Below are 25,953 nucleotides of genomic sequence, written 5' to 3' on the forward strand. Positions count from 1 at the left end.
TGCTTTTCTTTTTGTCATCTACGTTCTATGAATTGCGTCGCTACACGGAAGAGGTTATTAGAACCCTTGGAACTTGATAGCCTTCTTGTTACTTCTCATTTATCTTTCCTTCACCACCTAATAGCCATTGTGGTGTGAATTAGCCTCTAAGTCTGCCATTTTTCTTTTACAACCCAAGCTGGAAAAGGGTCATTATCTGTACAGATGGCCATAGGATATACTCTATGGAAAGACCCTAGTTACTGGAAGGTACCAGTCCGCGAGTGACCCAGTCCTCAACATGTCGACGTAAGTCCTCCAGGCCAATGCCGGACTTCAGCTTTCCACAATCTGCTAGCGACTGTCTGGTGTTTGTCACATCGTACGTGGCCATGTCCTCGTAAAGCTCCCATCGAGTTAAATGCTTCCGGACTGGCTCCTGCAGTACTGGTAGCATAGGCAGTAATGGGTTGGTAAGCAGATCCTTGTCCTTTGATAGGATCTCTAACCAATCTTTGTACTCCACCGCTTTGAGGTCATACCCTAGCTCCTTGAGCATTTCCCAGGAGGTTTCAATATCCGTGTCCTCCTCCGGTGTTTGTGGCACCAGATGGAAAGTCCGTCCGAAGTTCTTGGGGTTCGAGGTGATATGCTGCAGGGCGGTGGTAATAAAATCAACAGGGATCATGATCTTGCTTTGGTTCGGGAGAATAGGCCTATATCCCAATCTGATAGAGCCGATGAACACCCGGCACATGAAGTCGTCGCAGTTACCCTTGCCTCGAAGACTGTCACCCATGATGAAGCCCGGTCGGAATACAATCGCCGGCAGGCCCTTTGCGATCATGGAGTGAATCAATTGCTCCGAGACCCACTTGCTCTGTGTGTACCCGATGTCGTAGGGCAGCCAGCCCTGGAACTCTCCTAGATCGACATCCTCCTGGATGCGGTCTGCACCTGTGAAGTGTGATACTGGGCCTGTGACGGCGGCCGTCGATGTATAATGCAGTGCCTTGGTCCGTCCGGTCGTCGCAAGCTTAATGCAGTTCAAAGTTCCATAGACATTAGTGTTACGATGTTTCTCGTACGGTTGCACGTAGTTCACATGTGCGCCGATGTGAAACACGACGCTGGTCCGGAGAGCTAGATCTGTAAACTCGGCTTGGGACAGTCCGAACAATTCCTTACCGAGATCTCCTGCAATGGCGGTCACCTTCTCTAGATTGTCGTTGCATCCCAGTCCGTACTTATCCAGAGCTCCCAGAAGCCGTGCACGGGCGGAATGCGCGTCCGAGGCACGAACCAGGCACTCAACAGTTTTGACATCTGGGCGGTCGATCAACTCACGTAGGAAGTACGTCCCTAGAAATCCGGTTGCTCCGGTCAGGAACACGCGACCCTCGGAGGGACTTCTCCAATCTGGAGCTTCCTTGGACAGAACAGGGATGTCCTGGGCTAATTGAGAGTCGGCGATGAAGAGGCCGAGCCGGGAGTGGTCTACTTTGCTTTTGGCATGGCCAGCATCGATCAAACTGGCCACGCCAAGAAGAGTGGGACAGTCATGGAGTTGCTGCATGGTCAATGTCATGCCGAAGCGCCGACGAATGTGGACCAGCAGTGCGGCCGCCTGTAGTGAGCTGCCTCCCAAGTGGAAGAAATTAGACTCGTTATCAATATTGCTGATGCCGAGCACTGATGTCCACAATGTACGTAACCAGGTTACAGTGTCTCCCGTATCCTTGACGTTAGAGGATACAAGAACTTGCTGTTCGGCCCTCTTCGTTTCCTCCAAATGCTTATTCATGACCGCTACACGGTCAATCTTGCCATGGACAGTGAAGGGTAGTGAGGCAACGGCCTCCAACCGAGGCATCATGTACGCAGGTAGCCGCCGACGCAGATACTCGTCGAGTTGCTCCAGAGAAAATGCACCATCATATTTGGGAATGACAAAGGCCACGATATACGTCTCTTTTCCCGGGCGACGGACGGGCAGCACAACGGTACCTTGGACCATCTCACTCTTTAGGAGTGCCCCCTCGATCTCGGCCGGCTCGATGCGAAATCCACGGAGCTTGACCATGTTGTCGGCACGCGCCACGAACTCAATGGCGCCGGTGTCAAGCATGCGAACTAGGTCCCCTGATCGGTAGACACGAACAGGTGACCCATCCTTCGATAAATGGGATACTTCGAGGAAGCTCTTGGCATTTGCTTCTGGGCGCCCCAGATAACCGCGTGCAACGGCGTCACCACCGATATAAAGTTCGCCAACACTGCCGTTTTTGACGGGCTGCAGACCATCATCCAGGATATAGACGTTGGTGCAATCCAATGGTCTCCCGATAGGAGTCTGTCCCCGGCGGACTTCTTCCAAGGTTGTGAGATGGTACGTTGTGATAATCGTACATTCGGTTGGTCCGTACGCATGAATAAGCTTCTTCGGTGGTCCATTCTCCAATATCACCTGCATCACACTGGGATTCGCCGCCTCGCCACCAGTGAGTACATAGTCGAGGTCCTCGAACGCATTGGGGATGGCCGACACGACATGGTTCAACAAAGCAGTCGTGACCAGGATCGAAGTGATGCGGTACTTGCGCAGGCTGTCATGAAGTGCAACAGGATCAATAACGACGTTCTTTGGAAGCAGAACAATGGTGGCTCCTCTAGCCAGAGTAGTCCAGATCTCAAACAGAGCGGCGTCAAAGCTGGGCGCCGAAATCTGAGCCACTCGATCCGTACTCTTGAACTCAACACATTGCGTGTTGAAGGCCATCCGGGTGATTCCCTTGGACATGATCTCCACAGGTTTGGGCAGACCTGTTGTCCCTGAGGTGTGTAGGATGTGGGTCCGATGATCGCGCCCAGTCTCAACAGCGAGAACCGGATCTTCATGATATCCATTCTGGTGCACGTTGGAGTACCTGGACTCCACGAGTATGGGCTTGAATTCCGGGAAGCGACCCTTTTCGCTCACGACAGTGAGGACAATACGCGTTTTCAAGGCACGCAGAAGGTCATTGATGCGCTGGTCAGGAAATGACAAATCCATCGGCACACAAGATCCTCCCAAACGCAGCACAGCAGCCTGAGCTACTACATGTGCAATTCCCATAGGCACTAGAATGCCAACTGGCTCCTCTTTTTGAATGCACTCCGAAGCTAGAATCGAGGCCAGATGATTCACACGCGTGTCTAGCTCTCGATATGTCATGGATTGGTCACCGTCCACTACCGCAGTAGCATTGGGAGTAGTGCAGACATGATGCCGATAGCATGCCTCGAGGCCAAGTGAGGAGATGTTTGAAAAGATTGACATTGTGGGGATGGTTCGTCGGAGAGCAGAATTTAGTAGATGTGATGAGGTCGATTGATTGTGATGGATCTAGCGACTTACCATTGCTTGGGCTTCTGACCTCAATATATACTGTCTACAGCTTTACCTTACCTTCATCTCTCTACAATCCTTGAATCCCTTCTCTTCTCTCGAGAACCGATTGATGACTCTCAACATCCGCTCTTCGCCATGCCTTGTTGTGGGTCCTCAGCCCTATCCTTCGTATACAATCCGAGCCAGTTTCATTACTCTCTTGGCGATGTAACAATCTGCGCATACCATTTACCTAACGGTTCAGCGTCGAAGGATCTCATCTTTTCAAACTTTATATACGAGTCACGTCACGTCATGTCATGTCATGTCAGCAAGTCTAGTTTCAGATGGTCTGCACTCAACTGAGGCAACCATATGTGCGAAGACCACTGTTTTCCATCACTACCTCATCAAGTCGTATCTCCGACCTTCATTCATCATCCTCTTTGTCCGGTGCTACTATATAGAGCGAGCAGACCACGAACCGCCGGCCATTTCTGTTCTACACTCCGAGTGAAGGAGACATCAGGATAACCGGGTCTTAGTTACTTTAACCATGTTGCCGACGCCGAACTTGGGCTTATCCTATCAGGATCGGCTGACACGGCCCGAAGTTCTATACGCGTGTCTTTTTGTCCTCTTGGCTGTGACTAGTCTCTGCATTGCCACACTGCTTCTACCAGCACCGTTCACTCCTGTGTCCAGAGTTATCTCTTGGGTCCTCAGTGTATGCACGTCTACCCCATGCTTAGTTTGCAGATTGCTCAACTAAACCGGTTGATTTATAGATCTATTTACAATTGCAGAATCCGATTCAACATACAGAGACTGGTAGGAGTATCCCCGGGCCGAATTACGTGTGGCCCAATGGACAAGGCGATGTAGAGAAGTACGTGCAGGGGAGAACAAGGAGCGAGCAATGGCAAAGGAAATACGGCAATGTCTACCGTATTTGGGCGGGAATGACTCCAGAAGTGTTCGGATACCCTCGTGCCCTCGTGTTGGAAACCACGATCTGACTGACGCACAACTAGGGTCTTGACAAGACCCGAGCAGCTGCACGCCATTTTCAGAGATTCAGACAAGCATACGAAAGCCACGAATAGTGATTCTGGTTACTTTATGAGCCGTATCCTAGGTCAGTGCCTAGGGCTAATGGCGGGTCAGCGCTGGAAATTCTTGAAGGGGATTGCGGCACCACCTTTCATGCACCCGGCAGCTGTCAGGTCCATCGGTCGGATTCAGGAGCATGTTAGGGCCCACTTCCATGACCTCGAGAGCATCGGAAATTTGAGAGAGGGCCGGATACACCCCGTTCAGGACCTGAAGATGCTTCCGTTTTTCATCGTTGCAGAGGCCAACTATGGCTCCCTTACACCAGACATGAAATCTGAACTCAATGCCCTCGCACCGGCCCGTGAAAATCTCATGAAATTCGTTCTTTTCGGTGGCCTGGCCCGCTTTAACATCTCGCGCTTCTTCCCAACGGAAGCCAACCGTCAGCTGCAGCGATTCCGCTCTCAGTGGCGGGCGTTCAATCGCGCCGCATATGAGCGTGCCCGGGACAAACACCCGTCGGCGATGGTTGTCCAGATGTACGACGCCGTGCTCAAGGGCACCCTCAGTGAGGAGCAGGTTGCACAGACAATGGACGAAACGCTGTACGCCAACCTGGACGTCACAACGGGGGGTCTTTCCTGGAATCTGGTGTTTTTGGCTGCCAATCCGGCCTGCCAAGCACGTCTGCACGAGGAAATATCCGCGCTGACAACTGCCGAGGAAGAAGGGTATATCTCTCGGAACGGAACCTATCTTGCAGCATGTGTGCTAGAGTCATCCCGGCTCCGTCCAGCCCTACCCTTTACCATCCCGCAGTCTGCGCCAACGGAGCGTGTAGTAGATGGATATCGCATCCCCGCTGGCACCAATTATGTAGTTGATACCTGGGGACTGAACGTGCGGAATGAATTTTGGGCACCCGATAATGACACATATCGCCCCGAGAGGTTCTTGAACAGCTCGAACACGGATCTACGGTACCACTTCTGGCGCTTTGGATTTGGCCCTCGCCAGTGTATCGGGCGCTACACTGCTGACGTGGTGATACGGGCCATCCTGCTGCATTTGGTCAAGCATTATGAGTTGCAGATGCTCGAGGAAGGGAGTTGGACGCAGGACCCTGAGTGTTGGATCACGCATCCAGATTTGCAAGTGAGGTGTGTTCAGCGGACATGAGAAGGGTGGCGATTTGTACATACAGGACATCTCCTGTGCAATCTATAGAGCACGAGTGAGACCCAGAATCCATCTTGTTACCATGAGTGGATTCATGGCTGAGATTGACGATGAAATTTCCACGTAGGGTGACATCGATCCCCGTGTTTCCATTATGTAACCTCTAGCCACGGTCTCGACTTGCACGTCGATCTACTAGTATATTTCTCGTATCTGATAACCCTAATGTCTGCCTTCCTGCACGTCGGTGCCTTGGCACTTCCGAGCCACCGAGCACCACCAATACGACGTTCAAGCGTTTTCCCTTGAGTCTGTTAGACAAACCCAGAGGCATCTCCATATTTGTACGTTCCCGACAGGATCATGGAGCGATCATGCACCCAGTGCCACCAGCGCAAAGTCCGCTGTAGCAAGACGCTGCCGTGCTCGGCCTGCGTACGGCTCGGCGCTGCGTGTCGCTACCCCACCACCGACGCCAACGCTCATCGGCCTCGGAGGGTCCAGAAAGTCACCATCACCGATCGGGTTGTGCAGCTGGAACGGAGTCTGGCCGTGCTAGCTAACAATACTAGCGCTTCGCAACCTCCTGACAATCCGAACGTCCGAGTCACCTCCGCGGCCTTGCTGCCAGAACCACCGCAATCTCCCAGCCGCCAACAGGAGCTTCTTGTTCCGGATGGTGCCTCCACTCGGTACATCAACGAGGCATTCCTCTCGCAGATCCTGGACAAGGAGAAGGCTCTGTACAAAGTCATAGGGACCCCACGGGATACAGATGAAATCAACGCAGGCTTGCGACCAGAAGGCATTTTGGCAAGCGCCAGACGGCCTGCGCATGGGGGTAACGAGCTCGACTTGTCGCGCTGGCAATCCGCACAGTTATGGCAGATATATCGCAACAATGTTGATCCCGTGGTCAAAATCCTCCATCTTCCAACAGTCGAGCCACTGGTGTATTCGATTATGAACGGTGAAGGATCGGATGACTGCAGGGCTCTTCTGTTCGCCATTTACTTTGCAGCAGTGACCAGTCTGGCCGAGGTCGACGCCGCAAACCTCCTCGGGCGCGATAGGCGATCCAGCTTGCGAGACTTTCAAGCCCGCTTCGAAAAGGTCATGATCGATGCGGCCTGTCTGGACGCGCCGTCCATGTTGTCCTTGCAGGCCCTGGCCATCTATATCGTGAGATTACCCTTCCCCGTCATTGGGCAAGTGAACTGACCTTGCTTGTGAGACATGCCTCCGCGCACACCGTACAAGTCGATCTGGATGGATCATCAATGGAGTCCTCATCCGTGCTGCCCTGTCGATCGGCCTCCATCGCGACGGAACCCATTTCAATCTCCCCCCATTCGACGCTGAGGTTCGCCGGCGCCTCTGGTGGCAGATCCTAGTTCTAGACTATCGGGCTGCCGAGGACCACGGTCTCGCAGTACATGGCTTTGGCAGCCGATCGGATACTCGTCTCCCCCTGCACGTCAATGATAGTGATCTGTCACCCGATCTACGAATCCTCCCCGGACCACGCGCGAAATGGACTGAGATGAGCCTCTTTCTCCTCACATCGGAGATTGCCATCGCCTTTCAGAAGGTATACCAGAGCACCTTGGGCCAGAGAGACCTCTCCCAGCGTCTCCAAACTGTGCATGAGCTTACAACCTACCTGGAGAGTACGTACCTGTGCAACTGCGATACGAACATTCCCATCCAGAAGGTCGCGTGGTTGTCCACGCGCTCTCTTCTCTCCAAGTTTGAATTTTCCGTCTATCAAGTGGGCCTCAGCAATGATCAATCACAGGAGGCTGTTTCTTCGACTGCGGAACAGACGCTGATATCGGCATGTGCCTGCTTGGAGCAAAGCATGGAGCTGCAGACAGACGACCTGCTCCGTGGGTTCCGCTGGTTATTCGCCAGCTACAATCAGTTCCACTGCCTGATGTATCTTCTGTGGCATCTGTGCGCTCAGCCCGCCGGGCCTCACGTGGTGCGCGTGTGGAATATTGTCGACGCTGTCTTCAACATAACCGAGAATGACCCAACCCGGCCGGATCCAGGGCCGACGTGGAAGGTGCTGCGGCACTTACGGGAAAAGGCGATACAACGGAGAGCGAATGTCGCAATGTCCTCGCCGACACAGCCTCGTGGAGCGTCTGAGGAACGTGTACTCGAGTCACGCACGGCTGAAGAGCATTCGGGGCAGGATGCGGGAGGCGCAGCGGACGGGTTTGGGGATCTCTTGGCTCCTCTAGATCCAAGTTCCTTGACTGACTGGATCAACCTCTCAGAGAATTTGGGGATGTATCGATTTGAACCTTAGTGCAAATAGGTGACGACAGTAGCCATCTTACAGAGTCCACAATCCGATCTCTCTTGTGACGAAATAGCAAGTTTCTCCATCAACTCACTTCCCGGCTCGCTAGACATAAATATATTCTACAAAGTACGGCTAGTAAATCTGGTAGCATGGTGTCCAGAATAACCATTTGTAGTGTTCTTGACAAACAAACTACGCAGAGGATTTACTCCTGCATAGCTTCTATCCCAGTAACCTGATACGTGACTTCCAATAGCACTGTTGCAACCTGTGCTGTAGTTACACACATATGATGACTCGTCTGTGACGCAGGCAGTAGGCCCCATTGCCCCTTATGCACTGTGGGCCAGCCGGAGACAATTTCTATTGATAATCATCACCTCTACTCTTGAATCGTCGGCCCCATGGCCCTCTAGCGCCGAGCCGAGCTGAACGCCAAGGAGTCCGAAGCCGAGATGATTTCATTTACCATGACGACGATAAGCAATGCAGCAAGAAACGGGCATCCCTATATATTTGCGGGTATGACCAGAGGACCTTGAACGAGCGTATTATCCATTTGTCTGGTGAGCACAGGCCGTTGAACCAACATGCATCCAAGCCGTACCAGCTCGCACGAACGTGATAACGTTTCACTACGGAGTGATGAAGGGGGCGTATCAACATCAATGGATAGGGAGAAATCTCTGTCTCCGGTAGACCAGTCCGATACGCCTCCTGATGGGGGATTGACCGCGTGGTTGGTCGTGGTAGGCGCGTGGTGCACGTCTTTCTGTAGTTTTGGATGGGTCAACAGTGAGTGTGTATCCATAATCGTGAGAATCTTGGAAGACAACCAGACTCACCGTATGAAATACCAGGTGTCGGAATATTTCAGAGCTATTATGAATCTCACCTCCTGAAGCAGTTCTCTTCCAGCACTATCTCCTGGATCCCATCGTTGCAAATCTTCTTTATGTTTGCTATGGTATGTTGGCACGTTGTGGACACCGGTAGTTTATTTGGATTTGATATTTACAAGCCACAAAGGGCCCCATTGTTGGGAAGCTGTACGACACATTTGGTGCTCGATACCTGATTATCGGAGGGACGTTTTTTCATGTCTTCGGGCTGATGATGGCGTCAATCTCAAAAGAATACTACCAAATCTTGCTCTCCCAAGGCATCTGCAGCGCCATCGGGGCAGCCGCTATATTTCAACCTGGTAATATGTTTTTCCTTCACCCGGATCGCTGTCGAAGCTAACCAACGTAGCCCTCAGCGCCGTCAGCGCCTGGTTTAATCGCAAACGCGGCATCGCTTTTGCTACTCTATCGACGGGCTCCAGCGTCGGCGGGGTGATCTTCCCTATCATGGTCGACCGCCTCATAGCGAAAGTTGGATTTGGCTGGAGCATGCGAATTTCCGCGTTCATGATCCTATTCCTACTTGGCATCGCCATTGTCACTGTGAAGGCACGGAGTACACCACAGCAAGGCCCAAAGCCCTCCGGTGTGCAGTTGGTTCAACCATTCAAAGAGCCGGTGTTCATCATTACCCTCCTCGGATACATGCTTCTTACCTACGGCGTCTTTATCCCGATCAACTATGTGATCGTCCAGGCAGTCGCAAGCGGTATGAGCGCAGATCTAGCGTCATACTTAGTTCCAATGTTGAACGCGGCCAGCCTCTTTGGTCGTCTCGGAGCGGGATTTATGTCCGATCGGTACGGTAGATACAATATCTTCATCATCATGTGTATCGTTGCTGGCGTGCTCGTACTCGCTCTTTGGATTCCGGCGACCTCTAGTGCACCTATCATCGTGTTTGCGATTCTCTTTGGCTTTGCGTCTGGAGCATATGTCAGTCTTTCGCCCGCACTGATCGCTCAGATCTCACCGTTGAAAGAGGTTGGCTATCGCACTGGTCTGCTCTTCCTCTTTGCGTCTGTGGGTGGGTTGACGACCAGTCCGATTGCAGGAGCAATTCTGCAAAATGCCGGCGGGGACTATACTCATATGAAGATCTTCTCGGGTGTGATGCTCTTAGCAGGAACAGTATTCATCGTTAGCGCGCGGTTGGTTGGGACAGGTCTGAAATTGATGGTGAAATATTAGATCGGCGCCAACTGCGAGGCGGTTATAATTTCCACGAACCCTCTAGCTTAAACTGTATCCTGGCGTGAATTTCCCGGTCCAAAAGCTTCGCACAAGAGCTCCAGAGCTGTTTTACGTACCCAAGAATTGCCCCTGTTCGGTCTTTGCTATTGTTGGCGTTAGCGTTGATAGACAAATTAATGGCCCAAACGCCATGCCAGAATTCCATGTTCGCCTGAAATACGATCACTACATCGAGATATGCATGGACACATAGTTCTTTCTTGGCTTTTCCGATGGCATACGAGGACAGGGATGGATGAATTCAACGTATCATATCGGCGGCGTGGGGTTATTGGGTCTCTTGAATATTGAAGCCACTGAATGTATCACACTACTATTCAATAATCATCATCCACAAACATCTTGCCGCGATATGGGAAGAGCATAGTGCAACGCGTGCAGAGCCTTTGCGATCAGAACCCCATGCTGCAGCCTACACGCATGGCGTACCTCGCGAAAAGAGTCCATATACGAAGTAAAATTGCCGGTCCAACCGGCACTAACTTTGGAGATATCACAAACATTCATTGACTGATAGAAAAGGGGTGGAATGCACAGTTCGTCAGGCACAACCTGCCAAACGGATAGTTTCAAGCCCTTGCTGATCAGCTTGAAGCTTGCGGGAATTACGGAGTAACGCGGTCCAAGCAATGACTGTGAATCGCGACCATGAAACCTATACGGAATAGATCTAACCCTAGCTTCAGAAGCCAAATCTCATCATGAGTGCCGTCCGGTAAATTGTGTTCGTCATGGGGGGCCCCTTGCTCGCGTGGCGTAGGGGTCAAACGTTTCCACAAAACTGACTTCCTGGAACGAAGAATCTCTGCATTTGAACAAACATGTGCCAACGGGTAAGCTACTTGGGTCCCATACTTTGGCAAAAGACTGGACTAATAATCCTGGTACTGATTTGTAAGATTAAGAAATTAAGGACAGTTGGAACGCTAGTTGGAACTTGGAACACGTCAGGCAAGGGTTCTCTTCCTGGCGCTTACCGAGATAGGCGAACGCCTCTGATGCGTCAGGCTGCACAAGAAGAAATAGTCACAAATCGACACCGTCCAGCAACATTTACTCCCGATGGATGCTTCCATATTCTCTTCCATTGGTATTCTGTGCATGGATCCTACGTCCTTGCGTGCAGACAGTAAAATAGAAATTGGTGGTGAAGAAGAGGATATTCATGACAATCATTCCTTCAAGATGACGAAACGAGCTCCGGAGCCAATAGTATTCCATAGCACTTCCTGGACAGAGCCGACGAGGCAACCAAAAGTACGAGGGGAGGCCCACCGCGTGTTGTGAAGTATCAGAAGATATTCTGGGCATGTAACCTTTCTAATGCACTTCATCTGCAACTAGGGCTTAGGTCTGACAGCTGACCCCCGAGTCTGCGCTTCCGATTGGGTTGGGGCGCCGGACTGGTACGGCCCGACGTTAAAATGGACTCCACCACAAGCCAACACGACGCTCATTGAAGACTCAATCCACTCTCTTTCGCTCTTCCCCCTGGTGAATGGGCGATCCGTGCGTGGATCTAGAGTCGACGGGTCATACGAGTGGAGGAATGCCTTCCGCATATCTTCCTTCTCCCGGAAATACACCTAATGGCTTCCGTAGTCTGTACGTAATTATCATGGCGACGGTGGCACTGGGCACTGCCGAATCAATGCTGTTGATACCCCTCCAAACGTCAGGGCCGTCAATTGCACCAATTGGACTAGGGTGTATATGGCATTTCTGTCGACCGGTGGAAGTGGCTCAGGGGTTATTTCGGCCAGAGGAAACACTAGTGAACCTTACCCCGGAGGATCACAGGAAGCCAGTGATCTTCACTGCCGATCCCGTGGCTTGAGAGAGCAGAAACACAGCACAATCTTCTCTACATAACATTCCTCTGACCTACCGAGAAATCTATTTTGATGGCCCGAGTCCCGAGCGATTGGTTTCTTCTGGATGGCGTGTCTCGATCTTCGTGACCATCAAGCATGGCTTCCACCTACCCGGACGGCATTTTCGATAGTTTAGGCAAATTCTACGTCTCGGTGGCCATCGTGTGGACGGTCGCACTGCTTGTCGGCTCTGTCTTCCTGGTCATCAATCGCCATGAGCAATGCATTCGCATTCGGAACCTGCCTCTCGCCCTGAGCGCCGTGTTATGTCTTCATATCTACTGGATTCTCTGCATGCTGGCATACACGATGGCCGGTGCATACCCCTGCGGGGTAGAGTACTGGATCATGAGCATCTACCTGCCGCTGGGAATCGCTCTTTTCCAAGCGAATAGCATGCAGCTCCTGAGCGTCTCCGGCATTCAGGAGAAGATGCTCCATACCGCACACCAACCGCAGAAGTCTAGTCGTGGTCCTGGCTCGAAATGCCCTAGCCAATACTGGCGCCAATGGAAAGAAATGAACTTGGTTCACCGAACGGAAGTGGCCATTGCCGTGGGAATGGCGGTACAAGTGAGTCAACCTGGCGCGTTCGTTTCCGTCCAGACTTATTTAACCATCTCGAATTCAGCTGTGTCTCTCACTCTCTGTCTACCTTGCCTCTCGAAAGTTCCATGGCTTCGGCAGTTTCTCCGAACGTGGCAGTCTCGCAGAGTGTCGGCGAGGTCCTGAATGGCAAGATTCACTGTCTGATGATACCACGGTCGGCTTCTTCTGACTAGTATCTAGGATTCCTTCGATTCTGTGGCAATTGTTTTGGTCGTGGATATTTGCGCCCTGCATTCTCTGGAAGATTCGCAAGATCCGTGACATACATCACTGGAGGCTTCAAATCACTCTCTGCGTGATCGCCGCGTGAGTGTCTAACCACCGTGATGTCCTTCTCAATTCTTCCTGCTGACCTCGCCGCAGGTTACCGGGTTCACCTTTGTGGTTCATAGCACTCAATTCAACCTCCGAGCCCTGGACTACCATCAATAGGCACTGGGTACCAGCTCTCTGGTAAAGAAATCCCATTATCCGAGACACTCAGTACAGATTAATAACAGGCGCAGGTTTACTCCGGGTATTGTCGCAATGGAAGGCGTGACAGTCTTTTTCCCATTTTATGAACTTGTCGTCTCTAGAAAGCAGCGAGATCGCATCCTAGGCGCAATCGAGGCCTGGAACGAGAAGAAGGTTAACGACAGCGAATCTGATTCGGGCACATCGCGTTCGCAGGCTGGGTCCAGTCGCATGAATGAGCTCTACTCTATCAAGGCATTGGAGAAGTGTCTAGCAGATGACTCCCACGCGCTGCTCCATTTCGCCGCAGCCAAGGAGTTCAGCGGCGAGAACATCATCTTCTTGAATTACGTGCGCGACTGGAAGGCCAGCTGGGCCAGAATCAATGCGTCAAATCCCGAATACGATTGGACCCGAGATCCTCAATATCACCGGCTTCACTTCTTCAAGATTGCGGTCGAGATCTATAGCGCCTGCGTCAATCTGAAAACGGCGGAATTCCCGATCAACGTTGAATCGCGCATCTACTCAGATCTGACGGCAATGTTTGGCGACGCAGTGCAATGTTCCGGTCGGCGTGTGTCAAGGGGCACCGCAACACACATGGAAGAAGACACCCGTGCTCTATGTCTGGACGAGAACCCCTACGTGAGCCAAAGCATCATGCACATCAAGTCCCGTGTCCCCGACTCGGTCGCTGTCCCTGTGAACTTCGGGATCTCTTCCTTTGACGAAGCCCAGAAGTCCATCCTCACTCTGGTGTTTACTAATACCTGGCCCAAATTTATTGATTCTTCGAGCGACGACTTGTCCATCAAGCTTTGAGTAAAGATACGGGAGGTCCGACAATGGTTCTGGTTTGGGGGCTTATGTTAATTTACAATTAGGTACAAATGAAGTCTTATTGGAACAGTGGAAGTAGATACAAAGTAGGGATTACATGGGTTTACCCTCCCGCGGCCAGCTTGACATTCACGAGTCAAAGATGGGCCCAAAGGCGGGCACCCCACTGGCCTCGAGTTCGAAAACGACCTTCTTTGTGAGCACCGGGTTGCTAATGACGCAGACAGCCTCCGCATCGAATTCCCGGACGAGTTCTCGCGCCATTGGGACCATGTCCAGTCGCCCGCTGCTATTCGTGTCGATGATCAGTGGGTTCGGGTCCAGCTGGCGCACGAGGTTGAGGACGTCTTTGCCATATGTCCGGCTCGGGTTTCGTGTCTGCCAGAGGACTCGCAGCGGCGGGCGATCCTTCTCACTCAGCCAGGAGAGACATGGCCCTATGCCGGACCCTGTGGTGACAATGACGACCCTACGGAAAACCCGCATCACATGGATAAAGCCATACATCAGTGTGCCACGTTTCCATAGGTAGGTTGGTTGCTGATCAATGCATCGAGTGGTCCAGTCACCTGCCTTCGAGACGATGCATGAAAAGCTTTTGCCATCGGGATCAGGGAAGGTTGCAAAGCTATGCCACGTCCGCAATGGATGCTTGGAGAGCGCGATGACTTTCCCAAATGCCGTGGATGTATGATCCAGGTGGAGTCGGGCCGCATGGGGTGAAAGATATTCGGGCCAGACTTTCACTCGACGCAGCAACAGCCAGGGGTGGACAATTGTGGCGACGATAACGAGAACAATCCAGAACGCAGGGAGCTTGATCAGGTATCGTCCCAGGCTCACGTTTTCTGCGTGACGCGCCTGGTCGGAGAAGACCACCAGAAGAGTCAGGAACAGTGCGACCGCCAGCCATGCACCGAATCGATGCGTCAGCTCGAAATAGTCATGCATTTTCGTCCGGAAGGTGGGATGCGCAACGACGATGATCGCCACCAGATCCGCGAGCAACACATAAGCGAGCACCACCACCGGCAGAGAAACAGTCCCCGACCCTGGAAACATCCAATATTCTCGCGAGATCAAAGCCACGAGGCCTACATACCACAAGAACGATGCCACGCCGCATCCATTGTGTACACCGCCGTAATGGTACGCTTTCGCGGCCATCTTGCGCAGCATGAGAGGGGTCGACTGTGGGATGCGGCATATGCTCACGAAGATGACATTGACCACCATGGGGTGTCGCGCCAAACCGCATATAAGTAAATTCACGGCGGCTGCGTTGACGAATGCGAGCAGCTTCTCTCGGCTTTGTACCATCACAATCACGAATGCGACCGCATTGCCGCAGTAGATGAGTGTAAACAAACGGCGGTAGATGGTGAGAAGCAGATACCGTAGTGAAGCAAAGCACTTCCGGGGAGGCTGCTGGGCCTCCAGGTCCACATTGGCAGAATACCGTTTCCAATCGCCGGTGGTGTCATGACTGAGATATGTATCGACCGACGTCGCAACACTCGGCTTACTGGAATGCGTGGGCGCCATTGCGTTCCAGGATGAGGCAGCCTATGTGTGGTGTTGCAATTGAGGGCCACGGGCAGGTGAAAACCCAGATATATACAAAATAGGACACATATGTACACAGAGAAATCCCACGGGCAAAAAGAGAAAAAGTAAAAAAAGCAAACATGAGAATGATAACAGCTTAAATAAGATCAGTGCTACCAACCAACGGAGTCTTACGGGCGAGGACCAGCATGGTTGTCAGCAAAACTACCCCTCACTCTCTGATACTCGTAAGATGCCGTTAGCAGGTTAACGGTTGTGGGTCACTGAACTAGCAATTGTACTAGCTGCGCAGATGGCAGGTGCCAGTCGCATGGCTGAGGTCGAAGAGCGAGCCATTAAGTGGACTGGCAGGGGCAACTATAGGGAAACAAAGAGGCCACGCAGGCAGTCGAACCGGGGGCTCGCCATTGAATCTGACCTGGACGAATGGCATGGGAGGACGACTCATGCGTATGCAATGCAACCAGCTAGCCATGGACTAGGACCCGTCTGTCCCCAGTACCGCTCTGGCCGTTGGGGTTCCGGTGCAGCTTAATTAAATTTGCAGCTCAACGCAAATTGCGTTTCCCATCTCCACTATCAAGGTTGGACCACCATACCCTCTGTCCGGGGAGGAAGAAAGAGGAGATTCCTTCTTACCGCCGGATTCACGATGATCACCGTGCACCCGGGGGGTTCTACCTGTCTGAACTCTCCATCGACCACCAGCAGCGTCGAAGCGTGGGGATCGACATGCTACTAGTCCATTCGCTGATAAGGCATCGGCTTGGCATCTAGAAGGCTTTGCTAGGGTTCGACCCGTGCCAATAAGAACGGTTGGGCCCCTCACTAACCAATTGTATTAATTTCGTTCGTTTGCTGGCTTCACATCCATGAACCTCTAGTTGGGACTCGGACCGCTGAAGTCAATTGCTGGTGTTGACTTAGCGCACGTCTATAAAAATATATTTCAGGGGCGGTGTGTGTTGATTTGGCCCCTTCTCGAACCAATACCCGGGGCAGACGTCAAGCACGCTGTCAGCTGAATAATGAGGCTGTGTGTATAAATTTAAGCATTACAGGCCACCGAGTCATGACTGGTGAGCCACATGGATTCTGCCTCTCATTAACCCCCGGAAGTCTGGCGTTGACAGGCACGAGCTGACGGACGAGGCAGCCGAGGCAACGGGCTGAGGCAAAAGTTTATTCCGACACCAAATTTGACACTATTCAAGGATGCGCAACACATCGCTTCGTAGCCCGGCACCATCGAAATGGCATGATCGGGTGGTCTAGGATTCCACTCCCATGGAAATACTGAATGAATTACTCTCCTTGTCCGCCAGCATTTCGATAACGTAAGCTCAGCCTAGCGGCCAGCCCCGTCCAACGCTCTCCAACGCTCTCCAACGCTCTTTATGCCTTCGGGGCTGACGGACCCCTGCCTGGCTCACCCAGGAAGAGCCAGTCAGCATCTAAAAATAAAAACAATAATCCCACGTAGCCGAGCCCAGGTTCATCTCGCACGTCCGGAATTAGGATGCTTGCAGCACACAGTAAGAACAAACGGGGATATGGTCTTAGCGGCTTTGTCAGTGGCATCATCATGACAAGAATGTACGTGATGTGCAACATTGCCTTCTGCATCTTCAGTACTACTGAATCCCTCCAGATTATCCTTTCAGGGTTCGGCAGTCAACGACGCCTCTCGCGCCAAGAGGGCCTGACTGGTCAAGACGACGCATGCTGCACAGGGTGGGTGGCTGCTCTTTGCCCCGAAGAGGCAGTCACTTTAACCGGGGTCAGATCCCGCATTCCTAAATAAGCGAGCCAGAACCAGTTCAGATTTTCGATGACATAATTCCAGTGTGGATTGTGTGTGTTTTTTGTGTTTTTGTGTGTGTGGGTCGATCATCTGAAATGCGATTTTAGGGTCTGTGGATCGGTCCAGCTTTGTCCGGCTCATGCCTGAGGCACCAACAGCTGCGGGTGTGCCTTTCCGTTCGACATCAACACCGAGTCCATCCCGGAGTCCGGATAACACCCTCGCTGCCTACGCGAACGGCCCCGCCCTGGAACACCCTGAATCAAGTTTTCTCGATAACATTGGCATATCACTTGCAGGAATCCGAACCTCTGGCCCCTTTGGGAAACGAAACGCCATTAGGCGTGTCCATCTCCCCGGTCCGCATGCAGCCCGATATCCTGACGCTGCGTACCCATTTGTCATGAACTACAATCAAATTACAATATGCATGATGTCACTGTCTGCCCTACTATCCCAATGTGGTGCCATCCGTTGACGTACGTATAGACTTGGATAACCCTATACTAACAATGCAAACCTCGAGCTGGGTAGAGCTAAGTTAATACTCAAACAATGGGAAGCAATGAAGGTGTTCGAGCTACTGGCACTCTATTCGGATAATTGCCAACTAGACCAGCTCATCGAGCGCGGCCTTGAGATGTGTGGCGGATGCCACGCTGATATGCATGTCAAAGCGGAGCTCAGCAAGGATTGACGTGCTGGGAGGATCGAACAGCGCATTCAAACAAGACAGACGTACAGATTAAGGTTAACGCATGTTAAGAGTCTCTTACATTGTCAAGACCGAGTAAACCCGGCATGTATCTCGTCATGGGGCATACTTCCATTATCTTTTATGCATGAAGTGGTATTAATGTACTGCGTCAATTTCTCTCTGCCTCCTATGATCATTGGCATTACAGCTGCTCATGGTACGATCGTCTCCGTCTTGTGATCAACGAGCGGATTTGCCGACGAAAACCTTCATTGTATGAATAAGTGAAAGCATTGGCAAGGCCGATGAATTGCGTAGATGCCTGCAGGATCTGCAGCCACCTCACCTTATGACCAAGGGACTCGAGCAACCGATTGAGCAACCCGGGGATCCACAGCAGTACATAAAAGGCCGGGTAGCCATTCAGCAACATAACACGGCGAACTTCGGCATATCGGATTTTCTTATCTCGCTGTTCCGTAGAATCCCCTCCCCTTCCTGGGGTGTCAGCATACCTCAGGCGGCGCTCATTGGCAGTCGTGTCGTATTTACTCGGGTGACCTTTCACGAGAGCTCCACGTTAGCATTACAATATGAAAGAGATTCCGTCGGCTTACCTGCGGAGAAAGGGGCCTGCGAGGAGAGCTGATCCTGTGACGGAGACTCGCTTACCCCACCGGTGCTGGCTGGATTATTGAACACGTCGATACTCTGGACAGTGATTGTCGTATCCAACCTTATGGACGACAGATCGACGGGATCCCCTTCTGTGGACCTGGATTTATCGCGGCCAGATGTTGTATCACCGTTCGGGAATAGGCTCAGATGCTCGTAGCGGCGCTTCACCACAACGAAGACCACAATATACGTTATGGCTGTAATGAAAACAATCGCGATTCGCCAGGCATGACCAAGGGCGTACCGTAAGCCCAGATATTGTGACTCGATCCAACACCAGTTGCCGCTCACGGGTCCAACAATCCCCAGGCCCACTGCCGTAGTACCTGCCATGAGTGAGTAATGTGGGCCGAAACCAGCGAACCGGAAGGAGTACGGATGCAGAACTGGGGCAAGGACTGAGCACTCACTGGTTATTAGGGGGGTAATCCAGATTGAGATGCACAATATCACCTTGGCCCTCCAGCTTAAAGTTGATACTATGGTTGGCCGTTGCACAATCCACAATGCGACCATGGCTATGGCCAGAATCGAAAAATCAATCGCCTGCGCAATACATGATGAGAAGGGAGGCCTATTATCGAGGACGCTGGTGAAACGAACTTGGACGGAGAATTGGCCAATCCAACCATTCAACTGGCAGCCAGGGCCAGGGCTGAGGTCATGGTGCCCACTGAGGACTAAGAATCCTGAAACGGTATTATTTGTGGCATTAATGAAATCTGTTTGGTAGGACATGCTCATGTTAGCCCACTCATGAGTCGGACCATCGTGAGATGTGGTATACTGTACCTGCGATTGTCAGATTTAGAATTAGCCAATGGCGGAAATGGTTTTTTGGTGAGATGGCGAAGATGACGAGAACAAAAGCCGACGCAAGAGCAGATAGTAGACTCCCAACCACCGTCGGGACGGACACAGCGAGGTCAACAGCCATGAGATACTGAGGCACCGTCACAGGGCCTCATTGCGTGTCATCCGTGAGGCATGCATAGACCTGAACGGGAATCGCATCGCCTGGGAGGTGTGAACTATTTGCTTAAATCAAACAAAATGGAAATAAGCTTGCTTACTTGTTATCACTGTTCGCTTCTATTACATAACGTGTCCCACTGACCCAAACATTGGATTCCCAGAGGCCGCTAGCCCCGTAGCCAATACTCTAAGTATCAGACTACTGTTACAGGGCCGGTGGGTGTGTTCGTATATCTTTTCCTCCTAGAAATGCCGCAGGTCGAAGAAGGCCTTCGATGGCCTATCGGAGCGGACATGACCGACGATCTCTTGCCTAAATAAAGCTGCTGGCCCCACTAACGGTTCGAATCTTGAGATGATATGAGCTCAAGTTGTGCGTGGAAGGATCTCGCCACAAACTTTAATTTCTCGTTGCCATTCCTTCCACTTCCCCTTCCCGGTCCCCTATTTTCAGCCGGTTGTCGTATTTCGGCTAGGGAAAAGTAAATCTGGAACGGTAAAGCAGCTTCGATATACTAGCATGTATTGGGCTATAGCACAAAATCGATTAACATCCGGTGAAGCACTTTCCTACAGATGAAACCGGCAAGTGCTCCTTTCGGCCAGCGAACTGCCATAAAAAGGCTACATTCGCAAAGGATTTAAAGTACATCGCTGGATATAAGCCGCGGGCTATATACTTATCGAGCCCTCCATGCATTGTGGAGAATAGGGGGAATGGAGTTACCGGAATGCGATTTCTTGGCCAGTGCAACGAGGACTGACGCGTGGAGCCGAGGAAAATGTGAACGGGTCTCAGGGGCTCCAGGGTTTCTTAGTGGCCGTCTCAGAACACATTGAGAATAAGCTTCAGTCAGAGCCTGTTGATGACCTTAAGTCTGGCAATTGAAACTCGTCCGGGGCTTCCTTGAATGCCGTTGTGCATGCAATCGTTTCAACACTGCTGCGGTGCACAATTTTCAGGAACAAGACATCCGATTGAATCTTCAAGGCTCTATACAGGCAAGTTCTGTGCTTCAGTACCTTGCATTCGATGACAGCAGTCCAAAATCATAGACGTCAACTAGGCACATTTTGAACCATGGCGCAGGTTAGGGTTAGAATACCCAAAGCCAAAAGCATACTCCGGAGTAGCTTGACAACCGAGAGAAACGACCCACAACTAAGTATATTCAGCCACCATCACTTTTCTCTAGAACGCATGATCTGAAATGGTCTGATTGTTCCTTGACTTGCCACCGACTAATTATTTTCCCTGTTACCAGCCAAACAAGAGCTTCCAACTTCCAAACCGAGTGCTTTCTCATTGAAAGATCTTCAGTCCGATGGGCAACACTTGCGCCCAGGCTGAAACCTGACTGAGACAAAAAGGGTCTCAGTGTGGGCACAGTGGAATCCTGCCAATCGACTAACTTCAAGATTCACTAGCGATAGACAATCCATGGGCACCAAGGGGTCAAAGGAAGTGTGGAGGAGACGGCAAACGCTGGGACTCAACGTGGGCTACCAAGCCATATGGCCTAAAATAGCCCCAGCCACACTCTATTCTTCCCTCGACAAACACTCAATAGTCTTTCCATTGGCGTCGAAGGCATGTTCCAGAAATTTAGAATCCATAGAACAGGGTGGGTATTGCGATATTAAATACTTGGACTCGTATCAATTTCGCTGTTGGCCCCAGGCCCACATGGACGCCTGGATGCGACCGTCTGTTCCGTGTGGCCTTAGGGCTTATCTTAAGTACTTGTGGTTAACAACGGACCCACTGAGGATGATGTCTCGACCAGCCCAGCAATGTCAACGACGAGAGTTCATTCTTTCCTGAAAAGTTAAAAGCCATTCAGGAAGATGCTGTACCATGGTTGGTATACAGCCTCTCTTGGTAAGGATAATGCCTGTTCTGGAAGCCTTACCCAGATCCCAATGAAGCTCCGACTACGGCCCGGCATCACGGTGAGCCATCGATGCAGCCAAAGCTACAGAAGAGATAATCTAGAATATTCTGAATCTCCAGCGTATGTCTAGAATGTCGGAGACTACAGCACGTTTTCGAAGTAAGTATCCATATATATATCCTGTCGGAAAACTCGAGAAGATGCTTAAACGTTTTCGCTCTTCCAAAGGATCAGGGTAGATTGACACCATGTCATGCATGATCTCGGGAAATATATATTGTGTGCCGGCCGGCGTCTCACCGAGAATATATTCCGATTTCAGTGATCTTTACAAATTCCCGGTGGACGCGGTTCATGCTTCGCCATCAAGAGTGCGAAAGCCCCAAGAATCCTGCAGGCTTGGAGCGAGGATCGTCAAAGGCTGTTCAAGATGGCGGCTGTTCATTTGCGCATGAAGTCTTTCCGCCCCCAAGGGGGTGGATCTGATCGTCTTGTTTGGATGTGATCGACGCACCAATAAATACGACAGATATACGCGTGATTTTCAACGGGAAAAGCACTTGGACTGCCGATCCTGAGGCTGGGTCGATAAATCTTTGACCAGGCCGGTGCATTCCCAACCGTCCAAAGAGGTACAAAACCTCGACAGCTCACAACCGTGCGCCTCGTTGACACTCGACCGACGCTTCTGATGTAGATTGATACGTGGGAAATGCTCGGATCATACCCTTGTTATGGCCCAGAACCTCAATGTCACTCCGGACGTACAGATTGAGCCTCTGTTCCTGCAGCTTTTTAATTATGCCGACAAAACCAACATCCTGAAGCTGGAAGACTGGCTCTCGATCCTGACGCTCTGTTTGTCCCCACTGATTGCCCATATTCTTTCAGGCGTCCCGACCGTCGTCCGGCGATGCCCCAGTCCCCCGACATGGCTCGACACGCTTTGCCTATACAATCCCACTACCATCCTATGGCGATACCTCGCCATCGTGGAACGCCGCGTGAGGTATCGCCATCGTTGGGATGCAGCGGACATGGCCGCCACGAATGCACTGTTTTGGACGTCACACGGCTTCGACGGCTCCGAAGACATGATGAGGCAGAGCCGAAGCTTCTGTACGCGAATCCCACATCATCACCACTCAGAAATCTGGTCAATCGATTCGATTAAGACTGTCATCGTCACCCTGCAAGGTATCCAAGCCCTCGTCGTTCTAGTTCGCGGCATCTTGGCGTTAGCCAGCATTGGTAATCAACCGTACAACGCAACCATCTCCATGAGCACTATTTTCTACCCTCTTGCGGTCATCGGTCTCCTTCGCCTGTTCGCTGCCCCCTGGCTGACCGAGAATTACACCTACCATGAGCATGAAACCTACGGGAGTAGCAGGATTTTGGCACAGCATATCATCCACACCCCGTCTTCGGATGGCCCTTCCTATACAGCCGTGCGCAGCAGCCATGACGCTAAAATTGTGACACCGTCCAATGCGTCACTCTTACCCACAAGCCCGATGGCCATCCGTGACCCGTCGCTCGATGTTTGTCTGCCTCCCAGTAGACCTTGCCTTCCCACCCAGGCCGCCGTTGTGATCGTCCGTTGCTGCTATCTCGGCCTGTTATGTGCTATTTTGGCCATCTGTGTGTGCTATATGATCCCTCACCAGGGGGTCACTGAGCTGCTGACGCAGCCACCATCTGCGTCAGTCCTTTGGCTACTTCCCATTATGTATATTGTGTTCATTGTCGTATCGATCATCCTCTTCATCATTTACCTCATCCGGTGCGGCCGGGAGACAACCACCGTCATCCCGTGTCTTCGCACATGGTGGTATCGCGCGTACACCCTTCTCTTCATTGCAACAGCAATTGCGTTGATTGTCCTCTCCGGTGTCTACACAAGGCGGACATCATGTGGCCAGCTGACAGTTTTCCCAGCCGAACTTGACCAGGAGGTGTGCAATGGGACACCCATGCAGGTGGACAAGGCTGTCGGACCGTTTGGAATAGTTACTCAAGCGCCAGGACTCACACCAGAAACCTGGGTCTTACCATTGAAGGGCTGGTGCTCTGGAACCTTGACAGGGGAGATCCTCCCAGTCGAATCTGTGTCATGATGGGTTCAGAAATATCCCAAGGAATACTGGCTGGACAGGGCTCTAGTATATACGAACATTAGTAATGCTATGATAAAAAAAAAAAGGCTAAGTATAGAATATTGGCTCCTACATGGAGCCTTGCGAGGTATTTGCTGATCTTCTATGAGTTTCGATATGTAGTCTTCTAATTGTAGTTACAGAAGGAATATCGCCTAGTAGGTATGCCCCTGTCCACGTTCATGGCCTTCCATGAATATTTGCAGCTCATAGACGGCTCCGAGGACGACGTACAGTGTGTTGCCAACAACAGTAATCACAGTTGGGTCGGTTTCATGCCAGTACTGTTAGCCCTAAACCCAGGATATACTGGATATGCTGGAAATGCCCAGGGCACACTCCTCCTCAGTAACTGGTAGTCCAACCCCTTATCACCCGCATTCATATACATAAACTTGGTATAGGGCACCGTGGCATAGTATGAAAATGACACACCGGCGGGGACAAACGCGACATCACCATGCAGTAAAAGTACCCGCTCGTAACCCTGTACCTGCAAAGCAAGCTGTCCCTCCTCCATTTGGAGCGCAAAATGGTGCGGTAATGTCGCCGTCGAGACCGACTCATTCGCCAACTTACTTGACATGATAATAGTTCCCATGGTAAAGTTCCCGTCTGTTTGCGCGGGGGCCGCAAGTGGCTGGATGACCTTGTATCCAATGTCGGTGTTGAGATATTTTGGGCCGTAATCCTTGGCCACAAAGTATGGAGTTGTTGGGTCGTTGGGTGGGGTGTTGGGCCCATCATGCCAGGGCTGCTTGGCGTCACCAGCGGTGCCATTCACAAAGTCGCGCCGTGGGATATACTCCTCCTCTGGTGCTGCATACAGGTCCAAGGAGACGAGGCGGTTGTATTCTTGGGGTGTCATTGGTCCGAACGGCGAGGGGTCATCTGGAATGGGAACGTAGGGTGAGCTGATCCCGTCGGTATCGTGGTCCCCTTGACTGAAGACATTGAAGAGTTTTTCGAAACCGCCAGGATGGAAGACATGCGTCAGTTGTGAGTCGGGATCCACCAGCTGGAAGGTGTGGATGGACCCTGGAGGGATATTGCCGTAATCCCCTGGTGTCGCGACGCGGGCCTCGTGGCTGGAAATAGTGACATTCTTCTGTCCCCAGAGCTGACAACGCCCACGCGTGCAGTAGAGATGCTCATGCGTCAAGCCATGAGTGTGCGGCCGGGCTGACAACCAGCCTGAAGCTTTGCCGTTATGTTGCAACAAGGAAAAGGCACCGTCAGACGAGTTGGCAGTGATGGAGAAGCGGATTGTTTGGGAGGAGGTGAGTTTGATCGCGTCACCCTTGTATTTAGGAAGAACATATGGACGCACAAAATTGGGTGCCGTATCAACGATGATGCTTTTATTTGACGGAACGCCGTCTGTGGCAGCAAAGGGGGTGAGTAAGAGAATGGATAGCATCCATGGTATGAACGGGCTCCTCATCTTGGGCAGTCTTATAGGAGGCGTAGCATATATGGAGAGAACAAGTCTATAGTCTATAGTAAATAGTGAGACAGAACACCAACAGTTGCTCGGCCAGGAAGAGTATTATATAGAAGAGGGCATGGAATATGTGAGCGACATCAGGACCAACACATTGATAAGTGGAGTCTGTTATTTCAGGACACAGAGGCCCGCTCGATGTACCTGAAAAGATACCATGTAATTTCATGTTGCCAGACATTGCCAGACAAACGATGATGCTGTATATTCGCTGCCAAGTCCATGCCGCCATGGGTTTATCGTACGCCTGCGCCATGCTACCACCATGGCCGGGACTCCTTGGCGCAGCCTGAAACTACCATCATCTGATGGAGGCATCTGGAGGAATCTTCACGACGGCCAAGCCTATGCACCTTGCCATGCGTCCTTTCTCTATGCTTCGGATTTGGTGTGCAGGGTCCTACTCCTGTGAATAGGTTAGCCCTGGCTCTGACGCAGCTACGGCCCCTTACGCTATTCCTCGCTATACAAATAGCACGTAGATGACAATGCGCTACAGTGGATGCCCTGAAAGGCGGTGCCGTGGGGAAGGGAGATGAAATGATCAGCTCACCATTTGAGCCATCCAGATTGCTTAGCAAATATTTACCATCAGCGGGAATTAATTCCGCTGAAGGCCTCTAAAGTAGGTACCCACATACCGCGATTATGTGCCCTCAACCCCCGGCACATGTCAGGATATGTGGGCCATCTTTACGCAGATTATCAATCGCCAGATACTTTTTCTGGAAGCTTAAGCGACCCAGAACGCCAGAACGCGGGTTGGAGGAGCGTAGAGGGACAGCCAAGAAATCATCTCCGAATCTAGAACATTCGCCATGATCCTACGA

General features: G+C 51.6%; 9 protein-coding genes across 9 annotated transcripts; 5 read left to right on the forward strand and 4 right to left on the reverse strand.

Moving 5' to 3' along the window:
- Positions 1–235: 235 nt before the first annotated feature.
- Positions 236–3,301, reverse strand: BDV37DRAFT_286085 (non-ribosomal peptide synthetase; the record flags this gene model as incomplete). Its single annotated transcript, XM_032087853.1, has 1 exon — positions 236–3,301. The coding sequence occupies one exon, from the start codon at positions 3,299–3,301 to the stop codon at positions 236–238; it is 3,066 nt and encodes a 1,021-aa protein (XP_031938304.1).
- Positions 3,302–3,900: 599 nt separating this feature from the next.
- Positions 3,901–7,904, forward strand: BDV37DRAFT_296545 (cytochrome P450; the record flags this gene model as incomplete). Its single annotated transcript, XM_032090139.1, has 5 exons — positions 3,901–4,079; positions 4,141–4,241; positions 4,387–5,568; positions 6,160–6,769; positions 6,822–7,904. The coding sequence occupies exons 1-5, from the start codon at positions 3,909–3,911 to the stop codon at positions 7,902–7,904; spliced, it is 3,147 nt and encodes a 1,048-aa protein (XP_031938305.1). The 5' UTR covers positions 3,901–3,908.
- A 587-nt stretch (positions 7,905–8,491) lies between these two features.
- Positions 8,492–10,011, forward strand: BDV37DRAFT_296547 (MCT family MFS transporter; the record flags this gene model as incomplete). Its single annotated transcript, XM_032090140.1, has 4 exons — positions 8,492–8,696; positions 8,762–8,868; positions 8,931–9,105; positions 9,156–10,011. 4 exons carry the CDS (start codon positions 8,492–8,494, stop codon positions 9,995–9,997), a joined length of 1,329 nt encoding a protein of 442 aa, XP_031938306.1. The 3' UTR covers positions 9,998–10,011.
- Positions 10,012–12,030: 2,019 nt separating this feature from the next.
- Positions 12,031–13,824, forward strand: BDV37DRAFT_286089 (uncharacterized protein; the record flags this gene model as incomplete). Its single annotated transcript, XM_032087854.1, has 5 exons — positions 12,031–12,507; positions 12,566–12,681; positions 12,724–12,849; positions 12,907–12,996; positions 13,050–13,824. 5 exons carry the CDS (start codon positions 12,031–12,033, stop codon positions 13,822–13,824), a joined length of 1,584 nt encoding a protein of 527 aa, XP_031938307.1.
- Positions 13,825–13,897: 73 nt separating this feature from the next.
- BDV37DRAFT_193492 (uncharacterized protein) lies at positions 13,898–15,545 on the reverse strand. Its single transcript, XM_032079711.1, has one exon. It carries the CDS (start codon positions 15,385–15,387, stop codon positions 13,972–13,974), a length of 1,416 nt encoding a protein of 471 aa, XP_031938308.1. The 5' UTR covers positions 15,388–15,545; the 3' UTR covers positions 13,898–13,971.
- Positions 15,546–17,312: 1,767 nt separating this feature from the next.
- On the forward strand, positions 17,313–18,000 carry BDV37DRAFT_256234 (uncharacterized protein). Its single transcript, XM_032082813.1, has one exon. It carries the CDS (start codon positions 17,355–17,357, stop codon positions 17,691–17,693), a length of 339 nt encoding a protein of 112 aa, XP_031938309.1. The 5' UTR covers positions 17,313–17,354; the 3' UTR covers positions 17,694–18,000.
- Positions 18,001–18,109: 109 nt separating this feature from the next.
- Positions 18,110–19,830, reverse strand: BDV37DRAFT_256236 (uncharacterized protein). The gene is made up of 4 exons (XM_032082814.1): positions 19,664–19,830; positions 19,001–19,382; positions 18,530–18,916; positions 18,110–18,473 (listed from the first exon to the last, which is right to left on the reverse strand). The coding sequence occupies exons 2-4, from the start codon at positions 19,332–19,334 to the stop codon at positions 18,115–18,117; spliced, it is 1,080 nt and encodes a 359-aa protein (XP_031938310.1). The 5' UTR covers positions 19,335–19,382; positions 19,664–19,830; the 3' UTR covers positions 18,110–18,114.
- Positions 19,831–20,646: 816 nt separating this feature from the next.
- On the forward strand, positions 20,647–23,580 carry BDV37DRAFT_296549 (uncharacterized protein; the record flags this gene model as incomplete). The annotated part of the gene is made up of 2 exons (XM_032090141.1): positions 20,647–20,655; positions 22,204–23,580. 2 exons carry the CDS (start codon positions 20,647–20,649, stop codon positions 23,578–23,580), a joined length of 1,386 nt encoding a protein of 461 aa, XP_031938311.1.
- A 108-nt stretch (positions 23,581–23,688) lies between these two features.
- Positions 23,689–25,063, reverse strand: BDV37DRAFT_296556 (RmlC-like cupin domain-containing protein; the record flags this gene model as incomplete). Its single annotated transcript, XM_032090142.1, has 1 exon — positions 23,689–25,063. One exon carries the CDS (start codon positions 25,061–25,063, stop codon positions 23,876–23,878), a length of 1,188 nt encoding a protein of 395 aa, XP_031938312.1. The 3' UTR covers positions 23,689–23,875.
- Positions 25,064–25,953: the final 890 nt, after the last annotated feature.

This window comes from Aspergillus pseudonomiae (assembly GCF_009193645.1).
Source record: "Aspergillus pseudonomiae strain CBS 119388 unplaced genomic scaffold BDV37scaffold_70, whole genome shotgun sequence".
Classification (NCBI taxonomy): domain Eukaryota; kingdom Fungi; phylum Ascomycota; class Eurotiomycetes; order Eurotiales; family Aspergillaceae; genus Aspergillus; species Aspergillus pseudonomiae.